Raw genomic sequence first — 19,508 nt, forward strand, 5'->3', positions numbered from 1 at the left:
AGGCATTACTTTTCACTCAACCCTGTATTTTGTGAACAGAACCCTTCAGAGGACATCATTTTCTTTGTCTTCACTTGTTAAGGATACGTTTTGCTCACAAAATACATCAAAAGAGGTTGCACAATGGGCACAATGCACGTCTCTCTGTGATTTTGGCAAACGGATGCACTGCATGATCCAAGTTTGATATCTCTGCAATTGCAAGGCCCAATGTTATTTCTCCCGAATGATGGGAGAACCACATAGATTTGCTCCAAATAATTCAACCAAAAGGTTTTGTTTAATAGTCTGGGCTTTGCAAAGCTTTTGTTGAAAAGAGCCGAGAAGCTTAAACATCTCGCGCAGAGACATAAAACGTGCAAGAGAATGATTTGATCCGATCAACACAACGGTTGGGTTTTTAGAATCGATCCTTCTGGGTTTCGTAAGTATCAGAACGACGGGGAAATTGGGCCGAATCTGTCAAAGAAAAGAAGCACACAACCTCAACTTGGCCTCCACGACAGGGTCGGTTTAATGTCACGCAACCTCGTCGGAGTCTCCGTTCCCAAAGTGTAAATGTTGTTGGAGAAGTTGGCGAAGCGTCACTCCCCGGTTTCCCTCCCCAAACGATGTCTCGAAGTCTCCAAAAAACGAGTTCAGCACCAGAAGAGAACGTGGATCAGTCCCTGAACGCGGAGAGCGGGAAGTACGTATTTGTAGAAAAATAAGCCATTTTGATACAACGGGCGAACGGGGGGGAAAACGGTCGGCGATGTACAAGGGGGAAGAAACGGAGGAGTTGGAAGAACGCTCGGAAGGAAGGAAGGAAGGAAGGAGACGGGACGGAGGGGAAGACGAGGCCGAGCTTCCTTCCGGTTCTTGGAGCCACGAGGAGGAGGAGGAGGAGGAAGAGGAGGAGGAGCCCGTCCTCCGGAAAAGGTGCCTGGAGCCATCCTTCAAAAACGAGACACGTTTCCCAGCCAACGTCCAGTCAAAAGGTCACTCTCGGCACCGGCGGGGTTCCCACAACCCCAGGCTCGAGGAACACAACGTAGTCGCGCCGCGTCTCAAAGAGTCGTCTCCGGATGTGCCGGAAACACCGCCCGCCGCAACGCCGTCCAAAGGGACTGGGATTCAAGACGTCTACGTTCACAACGGAAAGGAGGGGAGCAGAGTCCGGGGGTCCTTCAGTCCAGCGGCTCTTGCTTTATCCTGATGGCCGAGTTGGGCTGCGGCCGCCGGTCCTCGCGGCATAAAACGTACTCGCTGAACTGGGAGGAGTCCACGCCTCCGCCGCACGAGGCCGCCACGGCGAAGCCCTTCTGGAACAACCGCTCCAGCACCTGCCACCCACGTCAAAAAGAAACCAGAGTTATAATAGGCACTGCCTGCGTATCATCATTTGTTATGCTTTATTTTATTTAAGAAAAGAACATTCCTAAAATAAAAAAGTGATACAACAGACCATAGGATAATTCTGCCTGAAATGCAGGCATTTATATTCTACCATCTAAGGAAATATTCTACCATCTAAGGACCTACTAAAAAGCAAAAATATACTATTCTAGGAGTAAGAACATGATTTATTACTAGCCTTAATGAAATATAGACTTATTATAAATACATGTTATATTACTCTTCTATATCTCTCTGCTAACCAAATGATGACCTACGGCTTGGAAATCCTGACTGTTAGTATTACTACCCTGTTTCCCCGAAAATAAGACATCCCCGAAAAGTAAGACCTAGTAGAAGTTTTGCTGAATTGCTAAATATAAGGCCTCCCCCAAAAGTAAGACCTAGCAAAGTTTTTGTTTGGAAGCATTCCCGGCGCCTGCCAAACAAAACGCCATAGCATGCAGGGTTGGTAAATGTACATACCAGTTGTACATGGAAATATTGGTAGTAACAAGAAATTCTTGATAGGATTCACAGTTTGTCTGGTTATGCTGGTTTGTGATGACAACTACTGTACAGTATATATGTTCATTTTTTGTTCAACAATAAATGTGAATTCTTCTTCATGGGAAAATAAGACATCCCCTGAAAATAAGACCTAGCGCATCTTTGGGAGCAAAAATTAATATAAGGCACTGTCTTATTTTCGGGGAAACACAGTACTACTACTACTACGTACTATTATTATTATTATTATTATTATTATTATTATTATTATTATTATTTTATTTTCCAACTTTCATACTGGAACAACAATGATTGTTTAGTTTAACTTTAACAGTTTTTGGCAGTTCTTTGTTAGAACATTTCCCATGTCAGCTGCTTCTAACCTAGCGATTTTATTCAAAGTGTTTAATGCCAGTGCTAATGCTTTTTGCTTTTTGGTGTGTTTCTTTTCCAAGTACTTTTGCATTTTTATATCGCCATTTGTTCAGATTTATTTATTTTTTCTTTTTTATATAAATATGGACACTTTAGCTTTGTTTTTGGTTTTCTCTCTCTCTCTCTCCCTTTTTGATCCTTTTTAAATCTCAGTTTTCCTACTTTCTATACAATCAAATGTTCTCACTCTTTCGATGTTAATTTACTCTATCTTATAAGGTAAAACTTCAATAAAAATATATTTAAAGAAAATAAAGTACAAAAAAAGAAAAAAAAGAGAGAAGAGTTAATATCAGCCCAGCGGTAGGCCAAAGGCGGTCCCCTTAAATGCTCAGGAGTAGGGCCGGGCTGTGGCGAAGCTGGTTAGTAGCCAGCTGCAATAAATCACTACTGAGATTGAAGCCCAGGTCGGATTGAGCTCCCGACCATTTAATAGCCTAGCTCGCTGTTGACCTAAGCAGCTCGAAAGACAGTTGAATCTGTCAAGTAGAAAATTTAGGTACCGCTTTATGCGGGGAGGCTAATTTAACTAAGTTACAACACCATAAAAACTGGGTTGTTATATGTTTTCTGGGCTGTATGACCATGTTCCAGAAGTAGTCTCTCCTTCTGGAAAGAGGTTGTGAGGATACCTGCCATAGATGTGGGCAAAAGTAAGTAGTAAGTACTGTATATACTCCAGTATAAGCCTAGTTTTTCAGCCCTTTTTTAAGACTGAAAAAGCCCCCCTCGGCTTATACTCGGGTGAGGGTCCTGGTTGGCTTATATTTGGGTCAGCTTATACTCGAGAATATATGGTACATTTATTATTTTTCTCTATTATTATTGGTATTTTTACATTTATTATTTTTCTTTATTATTGTTGCAACTATTACATTTATTTTACTCTATTTTTATTATTGTTATTAATACATTTATTATTTCACTCCGATCATATTATTATTATTGCATTTATTATTTTACTCTATTTATTATTACTTGTATTATTTTCCTGTATTATTATTATTTATTATTATTATTATTACATATATTATTTTACTCTATTATTTTTAAAAGGCTACATAAGCACATTTACATTGAAGAAGATGAGAAGAATGATTTGATCAGAGTTGGACAGTCTTATCTTAAATTAGAGCTTGATGTAAATATTCAAAAACATTTAACCTACGGATGCCTTAATTAATGTAATTTTATTGGTATCTAATTTTATTTCTGAAATTTACCCACCCTTGGCTTATACTGGAGTCAATGTTTTCCCAGTTTTTTTCTGGTAAAATTAGGTGCCTTGGCTTATATTCGGGTCGGCTTATACACAAGTATATACGGTAAGTAGTAAGTAAGTAAAAGTTTATTTGTATACCGTCCTCTCTCCCAAAAGGGACTCAGGGCCGTTTCCAATATAAAATCAGCATAAAACATTGTACAATAAAACACTGAAACACTATAAAACGCTATAAGAATTTAAAAAAAGAAAGAAAAAAACATAACAATTGACTAAAATAATCACATAAACAGAAACAATATAATCACTCAAATAACATATGAATCACAGAAGAAGAAGAAAAAGACCACTGGGATGGAGGAGAGACTAGTTCTGGAACATGGTCATACAGCCTGGAAAAAATACAACAACCCTGTGATCCCGGCCATGAAAGCCTTTCACAACCACAAAAACTTTCCGCAGCATGCAGAAAGGAATGAGGAAGTACTACCATCAAAGCCATGGAAACCCACTCATTGCAGCCAGTGGTCTGAAAATTTTCATTTTTTTCGTAAACCAGGCGAAAACTTGTGTTGTGCAGGCAGCCCATTTTCGTTAGTACGAAACAACACGAAACGAAAAGCAATTCCGTATGAAAGCACAAGACTAATAATAATCATCATCATCATCGCTTGCAACGGAATGGAGACTGCAATTCCCAACAGTGTTTTTATTTTCTTTTTCCTCCCAATGGACACAATCCAAAATTTCCTCCAGAAGCCGGGAACCTCCGATGTCCAGCAAGAGACCCGGCAGATGCTTCCCAGGATCCGCGCCATCCATTTCCGTCAGCGCATTATGCAGTGATAATTCTGTAACTTATTCCTAAATGACTCGAGTGTGATTAAAGTCTTGCTTACAGCAAACCTCTGCGGAAAAACCCAAATATTAATCACACAAACAAGCACTCTGCGGGGCAGTTCAGTGCATTACGGAGTAAAAGACCGGTTGGGAGTGATATTGATGCTACCTTTTAAGCAAAAAAGCAACGCCGGGGTTTCAGTCATCGGAATAAAATGAAACCATAACTCATCATTAACGCCCAGAGGAAAGCAACCAGGCATTGCCATATTAAGGAGCTTCTTTGGATACGCAAGTCTGGTTTAAGAGCGGGAAGCAGAGTATAATCGTTGATATTATTATTATTATTATTAGTTTTGCCCAGCCACATGTTGCTGTGGCTTATGGGAATCATTTGTTGGCCAGGTGGAATAGCAGTGAATAGCCTTGCAGCCTCAATCCTGGCTGATTTCTGCAGTAGCTGGAGTAGACGTAGATTGGATGACTATGTCTTTTGTGGCCAAATTTGGTGTGATTGGGTTCAGTGGTTTTGTTGTTTACTCCATAATAAAGGGTCACATTACATACATACATACATACATACACACACACACACACACACACACACACACACACACACACACATATATATATATATATATATATATAAAAGAGTGATGGCATCACGGCGACCCACAAAACAACAAAACTACAGGCCCTTCAACCTCGAAATTTGACAACACAACCCGTCATCCATGCCTCTAGGTTGATACAACAAAAAGAAAAGAAAAATAAAGTCCTAATTAGAGAGAGAGGAATAATTGCTTTTATCCAATTGCTGCCAGTTAGAAGGCTAAGCTCCTCCAACTTGGTCTCCTAGCAACCCAATAAAAAATAATAAAAAACACTACAAATTAATACAATAAAATACTATAATAACAGAAAATAACTAAAAATAATACAAGAAAATAATAAAATATAATAAATAAAAATATAACTTACAATAAAATTAATAAAAAAATTGCAAATAACGTCAAATAAAAATTACACAACAAGTTTTAACCAATACCACCACCACTTTGCCACAGCAACGCGTGGCCGGGCACAGCTAGTGTGTGTGTGTGTATATATATATATATATATATATGATGACGACAATGATGATTAGGATTGCTAAGGGTCATCCTACCATCAATGGGATGACTCTAGGAATTTCTAGATCTTCTGGCACCAATATAGGGTTATTTAATGACATTTCCATGGTTTAAGATAGTGATTGGTTACACATGGGTATTCATCTATATATTTCTATATAATAAGTCAAAATATGTCTGTATCTATCGATATATTATTTTCCAAGTTGGGTCCCATATCCAGAGTCCCACTGACAATAGATCTAGACCAAACCAGGCACACAGACCCATCTTGACCAACTTTACATACTGGCAGGCTTTCTGGGGGCTTGGCAGTGGATGATCGGAGTTGTAGTCCAGCCACATTTGGTGAACCATGTAAACCATGTAATCCCACCAATGATGGATCTGGACCAAACACAGTACACAATCCATTTAAATATTGGTAGGCTTTCTGGGGGCTTGGCAGTGGATGATGGGATTTGTAGTCCAGCCTCGTCTGGAGAGCCATGCGAATCCTGCCAATGATGGATCTGGACCAAACCAGGCACACAGACCCATCATGACCATCTTTAAATACTGGCAGGCTTTCAGGAGGCTTGGCAGTGGATGATGAGATTTGTAGTCCAGCCATATCTGGAGAGTCATGTGAATCCCACCAATGATGGATATGGACCAAACAGGGCACACGATCCATCTTGACCAAGTTTACATACTGGCTGGCTTTCAGGGGGCTTGGCAGTGGATGATGGGATTTGTAGTCCAGCCACATTTGGAGAGCGATGCAAATCCCACCAATGATGGTTCTGGACCAACCATCTTTACATACTGGCAGGCTTGGCAGTGGATGATGGGATTTGTAGTCCAGCTACATCTGGAGAGCCATGTGAATCCTGCCAATGATGGACCTGGACCAAATAAGGCACGTGCTTCATCATGACCATCTTTAAATATTGGCAGGCTTTCTGGGGGCTCAGTAGTGGATGATGGGATTTGTAGTCCAGCCACATCTGGTGAGCCATGTGAATCCCGCCAATGATGGATCTGGACCAAACAGGGCACTTGATCCATCATGACCATCTTTAAATATTGGCAGGCTTTCAGGGGGCTTGGCAGTGGATGATGGGATCTGTAGTCCAGCCACGTCTGGAAAGTCACACGAATCCTGCCAAGGATGGATCTGGACCAAACAGGGCACACGATCCATCATGACCATCTTTAAATACTGGCAAGCTTTCAGGGGGCTTGGCAGTGGATGATGGGATCTGTAGTCCAGCCATGTCTGGAAAGTCACACGAATCCCGCCAAGGATGGATCTGGACCAAACAGGGCACACGATCCATCATGACCATCTTTAAATACTGGCAAGCTTTCAGGGGACTTGGCAGTGGATGATGGGATTTGTAGTCCACTTTTTCCACTTTTATTATGTGTATAGATAAGTCGTTCATCACAACGAATGAGGAAATACTTTGGAGACTTCTTAGCAACTCAAAGAATCCACTCTGGGGTGAGGGAGCTCTCCGAGGTGCTGAACCCTCTTCTTGAATGGCATTTGATTGGAGAGCTCCTTTAAAACTATTTCTCTGCCTATACATTCAATGGGGCAACTCTACTTGGGACTATCGAGCCTTTGTCGGCTTCCGGGATGAATTTAGATGACACTCGAACCCATCCCGATTGTATCTGTCAAAGAGAAAACCCAAACAGGTTTGGCCAAGACATGCCTCTCCGTTCCCAAAACACCCAGTTCAGGTGACAGAGAAGCACAGAATGTAATTGGGGATCAAGATAAGATTCAGATGCTTCATAATATTATTATTATTATTACTTTAAAAAGGGATGTTATCCACCTTTGAACTCTTAAGCCTTGAAGACAGACAGCTGTCACTTCTGCCTCTTCCCTCGGGAGGATACAGTTGGCAACGCAATTAAAAAAGGGAGCGTCTGGGAGGGAATAAATACATATCTGAGGACTTTTTTGATCCAACCTTGATACTATTAAGTGCGATTCTTTGCTTGGCCTCAATCTAGCCATATTACCGTACATACTCGAGTATAAGCCAACCCGAATATAAGCCGAGGCACCTAATTTTATCACAACAACTGGAAAAAAACCTATTGACTCGAGTATAAGACGAGGGTGGGAAATGCAGCAGCTACTGGTCAATTTCAAAAATAAAAATATATATTAATAAAGTTACATTATTTGAGGCATCAGTAGGTTAAATGTTTTTGAATATTTACATAAAACTGTAATTTAAGATAATACTAAGACTCTAATAAGTTAAGACTGTCCAACTCTGATTACCTATATACGTTATTTCTTCTTCTTCTTCTTCTTCTTCTTCTTCTTCTTCTTCTTCTTCTTCTTCTTCTTATTAATATCCTGCTTTTTCTCTCCATACGGAGACTCAAAGTGTCTCACAATTAAAAGCATTGCAATACAACTTAAAATATACAAATACGCAAACATTAAAATAGTATTAAAGCAGGAGCCAGGCTTTGAATCTGCAAGGCTATTCAATAGCATTCAAGTTGGCCAACAATGGAGTCCCCTAGGTATGAAGCAGCCAGGCTTTGAAGCTGCAAATCTATTCAACAGCATTCAAGTTGGCCAACAATAGATTCCCCTAGGTATGAAGCAGCCAGGCTTTGAAGCTGCAAGGCTATTCAATGGTATCCAAGTCGGCCAACAATGGAGTCCCCTAGGTATGAAGCAGCCAGGCTTTGAAGCTGCAAATCTATTCAACAGCATTCAAGTTGGCCAACAATAGAGTCCCCTAGGTATGAAGCAGCCAGGCTTTGAAGCTGCAAGGCTATTCAATGGTATCCAAGTCGGCCAACAATGGAGTCCCCTAGGTATGAAGCAGCCAGGCTTTGAAGCTGCAAGGCTATTCAATTGGATTCAAGTTGGCCAACAATGGAGTCCCCTAGGTAGGAAGCAGCCAGGCTTTGAAGCTGCAAGGCTATTCAATGGTGTTCAAGTTGGCCAACAATGGAGTCCCCTAGGTAGAAAACAGCCAGGTTTGAAACTTGGTATTCAAGTTGGGTAACAATGGGATTTTTCTGGCCTTGCCTCTGTTTGTTTTCTTTCTTTCTTTCTGTCTTTCTTTCTTTCTTTCTTTCTTTCTTTCTTTCTTTCTTTCTTTCTTTCTTTCTTTCTTTCTTTTTCTTTATTGATGGCCACTCCTTGGAAAGTGATTATTTTTGTGGCCAAATTTGGTGTGATTTGGCCCAGTGGTTTTGTTGTTAACTCGGTCCTAATTATGCACTATATATATATATATATATATATATATATATATATATATATATTGAAAGAAAAAAAATACTCTTTTCAGTATAAAGTAGAGCACATTTTGTTGAAAATACTCTGGGCGATTTCGAGAGAGCATCCTTTTTGGAGAGAGAGAGAAAGAAAGAAAGGAAGAGAGAGAGAGAAAAAGTGCAGAGATCATTTTTTTAAGTCCCTCCCGCAGGCTCCATCATTTAATTATGAGTGGGACATAAATTATGCATTTACACATTGTTGCATTTTCTACAAAGTGGCATGCACATGCGCCTCCCCCCTTTTCTTCTTCTTCTTTTTCTCTCTCTCTCTTCCTCGTGTCTATCTGTGTGTATGTGTGTCGTTTTGGTGCTCTCTCTCTCTCTCTCTCTCTCTCTCTTTTTTTTCCTTAGGGCGCTTTGGAAAGAACAGGGGGAAAAAAAGACTGTGGGGTTTGCGCTGATGGAAAAAAATTAGCATTTGTCAGCCCAACACCATTATGCGATCAGCATGGTGCTAACATACACAAAATCTAAATCTGGTTTTATCCCCCTGCTTTGACTTTTAAGAGAGGGAAGGAAGGAAGAAAAGAAAGAAAGAAAGAAAGAAAGAAAGAAAGAAAGAAAGAAAGGAAAGAAGGAAGGAAGGAAAGAAGGAAAGAAGGAAGGAAGGAAGGAAGGAAAGGAAGGAAGGAAGGAAGGAAGGAAGGAAGGAAGGAAGGAAGGAAGGAAGGAAAAGGATGGGAAGGAGTGAGGGAAGAAAGGAAGGAAGGAAAGAAGGAAAGAAGGAAGGAAGGAAGGAAGGGAAGGAGAGAGGGAAGAAGGAAGGAAGGAAGGAAGGAAGGAAGGAAGGAAGGAAGGAAGGAAGGAAGGAAGGGAAAGAGAGAGGGAAGAAGGAAGGAAAGAAGGAAAGAAGGAAGGAAGGGAATGAAGGAGAGAGGCTAAGAGAGAGGAAGTAAAGAAGTAAAAGGAATGAGTGAATGAGCAAAGAAGGGAGGGAAGAAGGAGAGAATGATGAGAAAGAAAGGAAGGAAGGCAGGAAAGGGAAAGAAGGAAGGAAAAGGAAGGAAGGAAAAAAGGAAGGAAAGGAAGAAAGAGGGGGAAGAAGGAAGGGAAAAGGAAGGAAGGAAGGAAGGAAGGGAAAAGGAAAGAAGAAAGGAAGGAAAAGGGAAGGGAAGGAGAGAGGGAAGAAGGAAGGAAAAGGAAGGAATAGGAAAGGAAAGAAGAATGATGAAAGAAAGGAAAAGGAAAAAAGAAAGAAAAAGAAAGGAAGGAAGGAAGGAAGGCAGGCAGGCAAGTGGGAGGGAGGAAAAGGGGAAGTAAGGAAGGATAGAAAAAAGGAAGGGAAGGAGAGAGGGAAGAAGGAAGGAAGGAAGGAAGGAAGGAAGGAAGGAAGAAAGGAAGGGAATGAAGGAGAGAGGCCAAGAGAGAGGAAGCAAAGAAGTAAAGGGAATGAGTGAATGAGCAAAGAAGGGAGGGAAGGAGGAGAGAATGATGAGAAAGAAAGGAAGGAAGGAAGGCAGGCAGGCAGGCAGGCAGGCAGGAAGGAAGGAAGGAAGGAAGGAAGGAAGGAAGGAAGGAAGGAAGGAAAAGGGAAGATGAGTGAGTGAAAGAAAGGAAGGGATGAAAGAGGAAGGGAATGGACGTAAAAAATGAAGGAAAGAGGAAGGGAAGGGGTGAATAACGAAAGATGGATGGAAGGAAAATAATAGAATGAAGGAAGGAGGAAAGCTGAGAAAGAAGGAAGAAAAGAAGGAAATGGAAAGGAAGGAAGGAATGGGAAGAGAAGGAGGGAGGGAGGGAGGAGGGAAAGAGAGAAGGAAAGAAGAAGACAAGGATGGAGCAAAGTCTAAGCACCAACACAAAAGACTTGGTGAAAGCGACCCTATGTGCACACAACCACAGGTTTGAACGCGGGGCGTTTTTGTCGAGTGTGCCATCCTCACCTGGACGGAATTGAGCCGGCAGTATCCGTTGAGGGGGAAGCGGATGACGTGGGTGGGGTCCTGGTTCCACCCGGCGTTGACGGAGTTGCACATGACGTCCCCGGTCTCGGGGAAGATCTCCTCGATGAGGGCCTTCTCCCCGCTGAGGGCAATGCGCTCGCCCAGGTCCGGCGTGACCCGCACCACCAGGCAGTCGCAGGGCTGGAAGAGCTTCTTCTGCTCCCGCTCCTGCTTCCACCGCTCCAGCTCCTTGATCATCGGCTGCAACTGGTAGTAGCGGGCCTCTTCGTACAAGAGGTGGAAGTCCTGCCGGGAAATGGCATGTGCGAGCCATTAAGTACCAACAAGTAACGGTGTCTTTACTTCAGTTCAAAAGATCAAACAGGGCAACAACATATACAGCAGTCTCTCTGAATTCACACAGAGACCATAGAGAGTAAGCAGTCCCTTTAAATATTCTGAATCAAGATAAACCCTGCAGTATAATAAAGCGTCACTTAGGCTTGTGTAACAAGTAACGGTGTCTTTACTTCAGTTCAAAAGTTCAAACAGGGCAACAACATATACAGCAGTCTCTCTGAATTCACACAGAGAGCATAGAGAGTAAGCAGTCCCTTTAAATATTCTGAATCAAGATAAAGCCTGCAGTATAATAAAGCGTCACTCAAGCTTGTGTAACAAGTAGCAGTATCTTTACTTCAGTTCAAAAGTTCAAACAGGGCAACAACATATACAGCAGTCTCTCTGAATTCACACAGAGACCATAGAGAGTAAGCAGTCCCTTTAAATATTCTGAATCAAGATAAACCCTGCAGTATAATAAAGCGTCACTTAGGCTTGTGTAACAAGTAACGGTGTCTTTACTTCAGTTCAAAAGTTCAAACAGGGCAACAACATATACAGCAGTCTCTCTGAATTCACACAGAGACCATAGAGAGTAAGCAGTCCCTTTAAATATTCTGAATCAAGATAAACCCTGCAGTATAATAAAGAGTCACTTAGGCTTGTGTAACAAGTAACGGTGTCTTTACTTCAGTTCAAAAGTTCAAACAGGGCAACAACATATACAGCAGTCTCTCTGAATTTACACAGAGAGCATAGAGAGTAAACTGTCCCTTTAAATATTCTGAATCAAGATAAAGCCTGCAGTATAATAAGGTGTCACTCAGGCTTGTGTAACAAGTAGCAGTATCTTTACTTCAGTTCAAAAGTTCAAACAGGGCAACAACATATACAGCAGTCTCTCTGAATTCACACAGAGACCATAGAGAGTAAGCAGTCCCTTTAAATATTCTGAATCAAGATAAAGCCTGCAGTATAATAAAGCGTCACTCAAGCTTGTGTAACAAGTAGCAGTATCTTTACTTCAGTTCAAAAGTTCAAACAGGGCAACAACATATACAGCAGTCTCTCTGAATTCACACAGAGAGCATAGAGAGTAAGCAGTCCCTTTAAATATTCTGAATCAAGATAAAGCCTGCAGTATAATAAAGCGTCACTCAAGCTTGTGTAACAAGTAGCAGTATCTTTACTTCAGTTCAAAAGTTCAAACAGGGCAACAACATATACAGCAGTCTCTCTGAATTCACACAGAGACCATAGAGAGTAAGCAGTCCCTTTAAATATTCTGAATCAAGATAAACCCTGCAGTATAATAAAGCGTCACTTAGGCTTGTGTAACAAGTAACGGTGTCTTTACTTCAGTTCAAAAGTTCAAACAGGGCAACAACATATACAGCAGTCTCTCTGAATTCACACAGAGACCATAGAGAGTAAGCAGTCCCTTTAAATATTCTGAATCAAGATAAACCCTGCAGTATAATAAAGAGTCACTTAGGCTTGTGTAACAAGTAACGGTGTCTTTACTTCAGTTCAAAAGTTCAAACAGGGCAACAACATATACAGCAGTCTCTCTGAATTTACACAGAGAGCATAGAGAGTAAACTGTCCCTTTAAATATTCTGAATCAAGATAAAGCCTGCAGTATAATAAGGTGTCACTCAGGCTTGTGTAACAAGTAGCAGTATCTTTACTTCAGTTCAAAAGTTCAAACAGGGCAACAACATATACAGCAGTCTCTCTGAATTCACACAGAGACCATAGAGAGTAAGCAGTCCCTTTAAATATTCTGAATCAAGATAAAGCCTGCAGTATAATAAAGCGTCACTCAAGCTTGTGTAACAAGTAGCAGTATCTTTACTTCAGTTCAAAAGTTCAAACAGGGCAACAACATATACAGCAGTCTCTCTGAATTCACACAGAGAGCATAGAGAGTAAGCAGTCCCTTTAAATATTCTGAATCAAGATAAAGCCTGCAGTATAATAAAGCGTCACTCAAGCTTGTGTAACAAGTAGCAGTATCTTTACTTCAGTTCAAAAGTTCAAACAGGGCAACAACATATACAGCAGTCTCTCTGAATTCACACAGAGACCATAGAGAGTAAGCAGTCCCTTTAAATATTCTGAATCAAGATAAAGCCTGCAGTATAATAAAGCGTCACTCAGGCTTGTGTAACAAGTAGCAGTATCTTTACTTCAGTTCAAAATTTCAAACGGCAACAATATAGACAGCAGTCATTCTGAATTCACACAACAAGCATAGAGAGTAAGCAGTCCCTTTAAATATTCTGAATCAAGATAAACCCTGCAGTATAATAAAGCATCACTCAGGCTTGTGTAACAAGTAACGGTATCTTTACTTCAGTTCAAAAGATCCAACAGGGCAACAATATATACAGCAGTCTTTCTGAATTCACACAGAGAGCATAGAGAGTAAACTTTAGTGCCTTTCTTATGGTGATTGGGCCAAAAAAAACCCCCAAAAAACCCAGGATTGGGTTGTTGTGTATTTTCCGGGCTGTATGGCCACGTTCCAGAAGCATTCTCTCCTGATGTTTTGTCCACATCTATGGCAGGCATCCTCACAACCTCTGAGGGTGCCTGCCATAGATGTGGGTGAAACGTCAGGAGAGAATGCTTCTGGAACATGAGTTCTTCTTCTCCATGGCTCCAAATCTGAACCATATCACAGGCTTTTTTGCTGCCTTAGATGTGGGCGAAATGTCAGGAGAGAATGCTGCTGGAACATGGCCAGACAGCCTGGAAAACTCACAGCAACCCAGCTGCGTTATATAGCCACCACAGTGACTGCAAACAGCCAGAGTCTATTTATACTACAGGCCGTCTCCAAGTTACCAACAAGATCGGTTTTTAAATTGAATTTGCATGTAAGTTGGAACAGGGACAATTTCGAAGTGTAACTCGAGCCATAGATAGAAGATAGACAGATAGCTTCGGATAACATACGCAAGGTAGAACAGCCTGTTGTCTGCAACCCTTTGATATTCCCAGGCAGGACGTCGTTCGTTTCAATAGGGTTTGCTATTATTATCCATGGCTTTGCATGTTATTCATGTGATATTCAGGAATATCCTCCCTATAAATACGGGGCTCAGACTTATTACATTTTGCGATATGGAACAAATCTGGAAGAAGGAAGCAAAGAGTTGGCTCTCGAAAGCCAACAACGGCACAAATGTGAAAATTGGATTAAGTATTAAACGGGGGGGAAGGTTCTCTCAAGAAAGGCACCTGTCAGAGGGAGCGCACTTTCGAGTCTCATCTTATTAGCAACTGGAACGGTCGTTAATATTCACCGTCAACACACCCGTGGATGCGATAATAGGGAAGCGCAAGACAGGAAGGCTCTGGCGGTGACGGCCTCCTCCGTTGCTCACTCCTGGCTCAGCCTCCCAAATGCAACACTTCTTCCATTGTACACTTTGGAGGCACTTCAGAGCATGTATTGTACGTTTTGAAGATACTTAAGAGTATCTATACATCGTACGCTTTGGAGATACTTAAGAGTATCTATATACAGTACACTTTGAAGACATTTAAGAGTATCTATACATCGTATGCTTTGGAGACACTTAAGAAACACCAGTTTACCAGCTGTTGGGACTTCTGGGAGTTGAAGACCAAAACATCTGGGGATGCACAGGCTGAGAACCACTGCTTAAGAGTATCTAAATAATGTACATTTTGGAGACACTTCAGAGTATCTATATATTGTACACTTTGGAGACATTTAAGGATATCAAAATATTGTATACTTTGGAGACACTCAAGAGTATCTACATATTGTACACTTTGTAGACACTTAAGAATATCTAAATATCGTACACTTTGGAGATACTTAAGGATAACCAAATATTGCATACTTTGGAGACACTTAAGAGGATCTATATGTTGTACACTTTAGAGACACTTAAGAGTATCTAAATATCGTACACTTTGGAGACACTTAAGACTAACAAATATTGTATACTTTGGAGACAAGAGTATCTACATATTGTACACTTTGTAGACACTTAAGAATATCTAAATATTGTACACTTTGGAGACACTTAAGACTAACAAATATTGTATACTTTGAAGACACTTAAGAGTATACATTGTACACTTTGGAGACACTTAAGAATATCTAAATATCACAGATTTTGGAGACATTTAAGGATATCAAAATATCATATACTTTGGAGACACTCAAGAGTATCTACGTATTGTACACTTTATAGATACTTAAGAATATCTAAATATCGTACACTTTGGGGACACTTAAGGATAACCAAATATCGTACACTTTGGGGACACTTAAGGATAACCAAATATCGTACACTTTGGAGACACTTAAGAGTATCTATATATCGTACACTTTGGAGACACTTAAGGATATCTAAATATGTACACTTTGGGGACTCTTATGGATATCTAAATATTGTATACTTTGGAGACTTTTAAGGATATCAAAATATCGTATACTTTGGAGACACTCAAGAGTATCTACATTTTGTACACTTTGTAGATACTTAGAATATCTAAATATCGTACACTTTGGAGACACTCAAGGATAACCAAATATTGTACACTTAAGGATATCTATATATCGTACACTTTAGAGACACTTAAGGATAACCAAATATTGTATACTTTGGAGACACCTAAGAGTATCGTACACTTTGGAGACACTTAAGAATAACAAATATTGTACACTTTGAAGACACTTAAGGATTTCTAAATATCGTACACTTTGGAGACACTTAAAAAGTATATCTGCATGTTCCAAATTACTTTTCCCTTTGGCCAAATATCTCTCAGTCCAAATGCATCGGGCTAATTGGATGGATTAAAACATTAATTTTTGGAAAAGGCAGCCCTGTTTTTCCTATCCAATTCACCCAATACTTCAATGAATAACCATCCGGAATTGCTCCACAGGCTTGCTCTCTCCGAGACGGATCCTTTCCAAAGAGGAGTAAAGGAAAGAGGGAGAGCAACTGGTAAATAAATAAAAGGATAAACAATACCAACGACAGCGCCTTGCAAACAGAAAAGATATCCTTCGAATGTCGTGTCAGGATGTCCTTTGAAGGGAAAGAAAGGTGTGCCGGAGGGAAGGCACCACCGCCATGCAGACCCATTGCCATTATCAAAAGGCTCCTCAGATAAACCCAATTGAAAGCACAAGGGCTTGTTGTTCAGGTCAATGCGACTTCCACGCATCCTTAAGTGACTTTAAGTCCTACTCAATGACATGCAAAACAGTTCCTGAATTTTAAAAGCCAAGGATGCATTTCTTCAATTGTTTTTTAGCATCGTGATAAATAAGCCCAAACACGAGAAAGGCAAAATTAGTGCAGAAAAAGCCGATTGTGCTCGAGGCTCTGGCTTTTTTTTTCTTTCCTGGTATCTATGACAACAACAGAGACCTGTTTATTAGGCTGTTGCCTCTCCGGTCCAAGCGCCCAAGCCCTTGCAAAGACAGAACGGCCACAATCCAAACCCAAAGCCATTCAATTGGACCAATGCAAACCCAAAGGAGAGGAGCAGGAAACCTTTAACCAATCACAGCAATATTTCCACTTTCTACAGATGAATGACTTCCTTAAATAGCCTAACTAAGGAGGTTGCAATTAGAGATGTGCGCGAAAAAATTTCCTTCGTGCGATCATTTTGTTTCGACTGTGCGTCTACACAAAACGAATGGCGACATTTTCGTAGGAAACGAGAGGTGACAATGGGTCTTGATAATAATATTTATATTAATCTTAAGAACAGCAGTTATTCTGGCACCCTGAGCTGAGTCTGGGAGAGCAGTGCCTCCTAATTACATCCAATGTGTATCAATGGGTCTTGACAAAAATATTAATATTAATATTAAGAACAGCAGTTATTCTGGCACCCTAAGCTGAGTCTGGGAGAACAGTGCCTCCCAATTACATCCAATGTGTATCAATGGGTCTTGACAAAAATATTAATATTAATATTAAGAACAGCAGTTATTCTGGCACCCTGAGCTGAGTCTGGGAGAGCAGTGCCTCCCAATTACATCCAATGTGTATCAATGGGTCTTGACAAAAATATTAATATTAATATTAAGAACAGCAGTTATTCTGGCACCCTGAGCTGAGTCTGGGAGAGCAGTGCCTCCCAATTACATCCAATGTGTATCAATGGGTCTTGACAAAAATATTAATATTAATATTAAGAACAGCAGTTATTCTGGCACCCTGAGCTGAGTCTGGGAGAGGAGTGCCTCCCAATTACATCCAACATGTATCGATGGGTCTTGACAAAAATATTAATATTAATATTAAGAACAGCAGTTATTCTGGCACCCTGAGCTGAGTCTGGGAGAGGAGTGCCTCCCAATTACATCCAACATGTATCGATGGGTCTTGACAAAAATATTAATATTAATATTAAGAACAGTAGTTATTCTGGCACCCTAAGCTGAGTCTGGGAGAGCAATCCTTCCCAATTACATCCAATGTGTATCGATGGGTCTTGAGAATAATATTTATGTTACTATTAAGAACAGCAGTTATTCTGGGACCCTGAGCTGACTCTGGGAGAGCAGTGCCTCCCAATTACATCCGACGTGTATCGATGGGTCTTGATAAAAATATTTATATTAATATTAAGAACAGCAGTTATTCTGGCACCCTAAGCTGAGTCTCGGAGAGGAGTGCCTCCCAATTACATCTGATGTGTATCGATGGGTCTTGACGATAATATTTATATTAATATTAAAAACAATAGTTATTCTGCCACCCTGAGTCTGGGAGAGGAGTGCGTCCCAATGACATCCAACATGTATCGATGGGTCTAAATAAAAATATTTATATTAATATTAAGAACAGCAGTTATTCTGGAACCCTAAGCTGAGTCTGGGAGAGCAGTGCCTCCCAATTACATCCGATGTGTATCAATGGATCTTGGTAATAATATTTATATTAATATTAAGAACAGCAGTTATTCTGGCACCCTAAGCTGAGTAAGGCAGATGAAAATGCATGTTGTATAGGCGGCCCATTTTCGTTAGCGGGACAGGAATACGAAAATGAGACGACACGAATGAAACTACACAAAATGAACCGCAATTCTATACAAATGCACACCACTAGTTCCAATCTCTATGCTCGTGCAGAAATTCTACTTTCCTTCCTTTGCAAAGATAGTTATCATTTCCTGGCATAGATGTTGTTGTTGTTGTTGTTGTTGTTGTTGTTGTTACTACTACTACTACTTTGCCTGCTTCCCTCTCTTCATTGAGAGCAAAAGGGGAGAATTCATGGCAGATTCAAAGTCAATAATAAGATGAATCTATTTTGGGTTTATGCCTAAACTTTTGAAGAAGCTTTCCAATGTGCTTTTGGGGTGCAAATATACTACTACTACTACTACTGCTAATAATAATAATAATAATAATAATAATAATAATAATAATATATTACCAGGATGCCTTGGGATGGGAACAGGCAGGTAAAGGGGCATCCAAAGTGCAATAACAATGCAGAGCAAAAGAATACATGAAGGGCTCGATCTGAAATAAGCAACCGAGTAAGAAAACGCCAGGTTTCCGGCCTGCTTTACCTTGAAATCTTCGGGGAGCAGCAACTTCGACGTCCTCAAGAAGCTCAGGATGTATCTGAAAATTTCTCCGTCTCGGTCGATGAAATAATGCTGTTTCAAACTGTCCAAGACGATGGGCTCCGTGCCATTAAACAGGCGGCTTATTCTGGGAAAAGGGAAAAAAAGGACGGAAGGGAAAATAGAATTTAGGATTTAGAAAGAGAATCACAGCAGCTTTGATGGATGGGAAGGAAGCCCATCATGACATCCCTTGAGATCATCTAGACCAACCTCAAATGCCAAGGCAGAACTTTTGCTCCCTCGTAAACCAACTCTCCAATTCCATTCCATCGCATAATATTTTTTATTATATTGTCCCCACAAAATAGAGCACCTGATGCCATTCTTGGCTGCTGAGAATCAAGGAAAAACACGATCAAACATCTCAAGGAGGCTCTAGAATGGGAAACGCACAGAAATCGGATTATATGGCAGTGTAGAAAGGCCTAGGAGTTGTAGACTGCAAAGGGCACCATCCTTCTTGGGCAGAAAAGGTGCAAGGCCTTGCAAAACTACAAATCCCAGGATCCCATAGCATTGCGCCATGGTAGTTAAAGGCTCAAGGCCTTGCAAAGCTACAACTCCCAGGATCCTATAACATCGAGCCATAGCAGTTAAAGGCTCAAGGCCTTGCAAAACTACAACTTCCAGGATCCCATAACATTGCTCCATGGCACTTAAAGGCTCGAGGCTTTGCAAAACTACAACTCCCAGGATCCTATAACATCGAGCCATAGCAGTTAAAGGCTCAAGGCCTTGCAAAACTACAACTTCCAGGATCCCATAACATTGCTCCATGGCACTTAAAGGCTCGAGGCT

At 40.7% G+C, this 19,508-nt stretch overlaps 1 protein-coding gene across 6 annotated transcripts in view; it reads right to left on the reverse strand.

Moving 5' to 3' along the window:
* Nucleotides 1-490: 490 nt before the first annotated feature.
* The window catches only part of kctd15 (potassium channel tetramerization domain containing 15), a 77,841-nt gene continuing 58,823 nt past the window's right edge, over nucleotides 491-19,508 (reverse strand). For all 6 annotated transcript variants that reach the window (XM_062961553.1, XM_062961548.1, XM_062961552.1 and 3 more), the window contains exons 3-5: nucleotides 18,651-18,795; nucleotides 10,713-11,018; nucleotides 491-1,325 (exon numbers count right to left, since the gene is read on the reverse strand). In XM_062961553.1, coding sequence (XP_062817623.1) covers nucleotides 1,170-1,325; nucleotides 10,713-11,018; nucleotides 18,651-18,795 — 607 coding nt within the window. In that variant the 3' untranslated portion in view covers nucleotides 491-1,169. The remainder of the gene's footprint in view (nucleotides 1,326-10,712; nucleotides 11,019-18,650; nucleotides 18,796-19,508) is intronic.

Source organism: Anolis carolinensis, unplaced genomic scaffold, assembly GCF_035594765.1.
Source record: "Anolis carolinensis isolate JA03-04 unplaced genomic scaffold, rAnoCar3.1.pri scaffold_9, whole genome shotgun sequence".
NCBI classification, from domain to species: domain Eukaryota; kingdom Metazoa; phylum Chordata; class Lepidosauria; order Squamata; family Dactyloidae; genus Anolis; species Anolis carolinensis.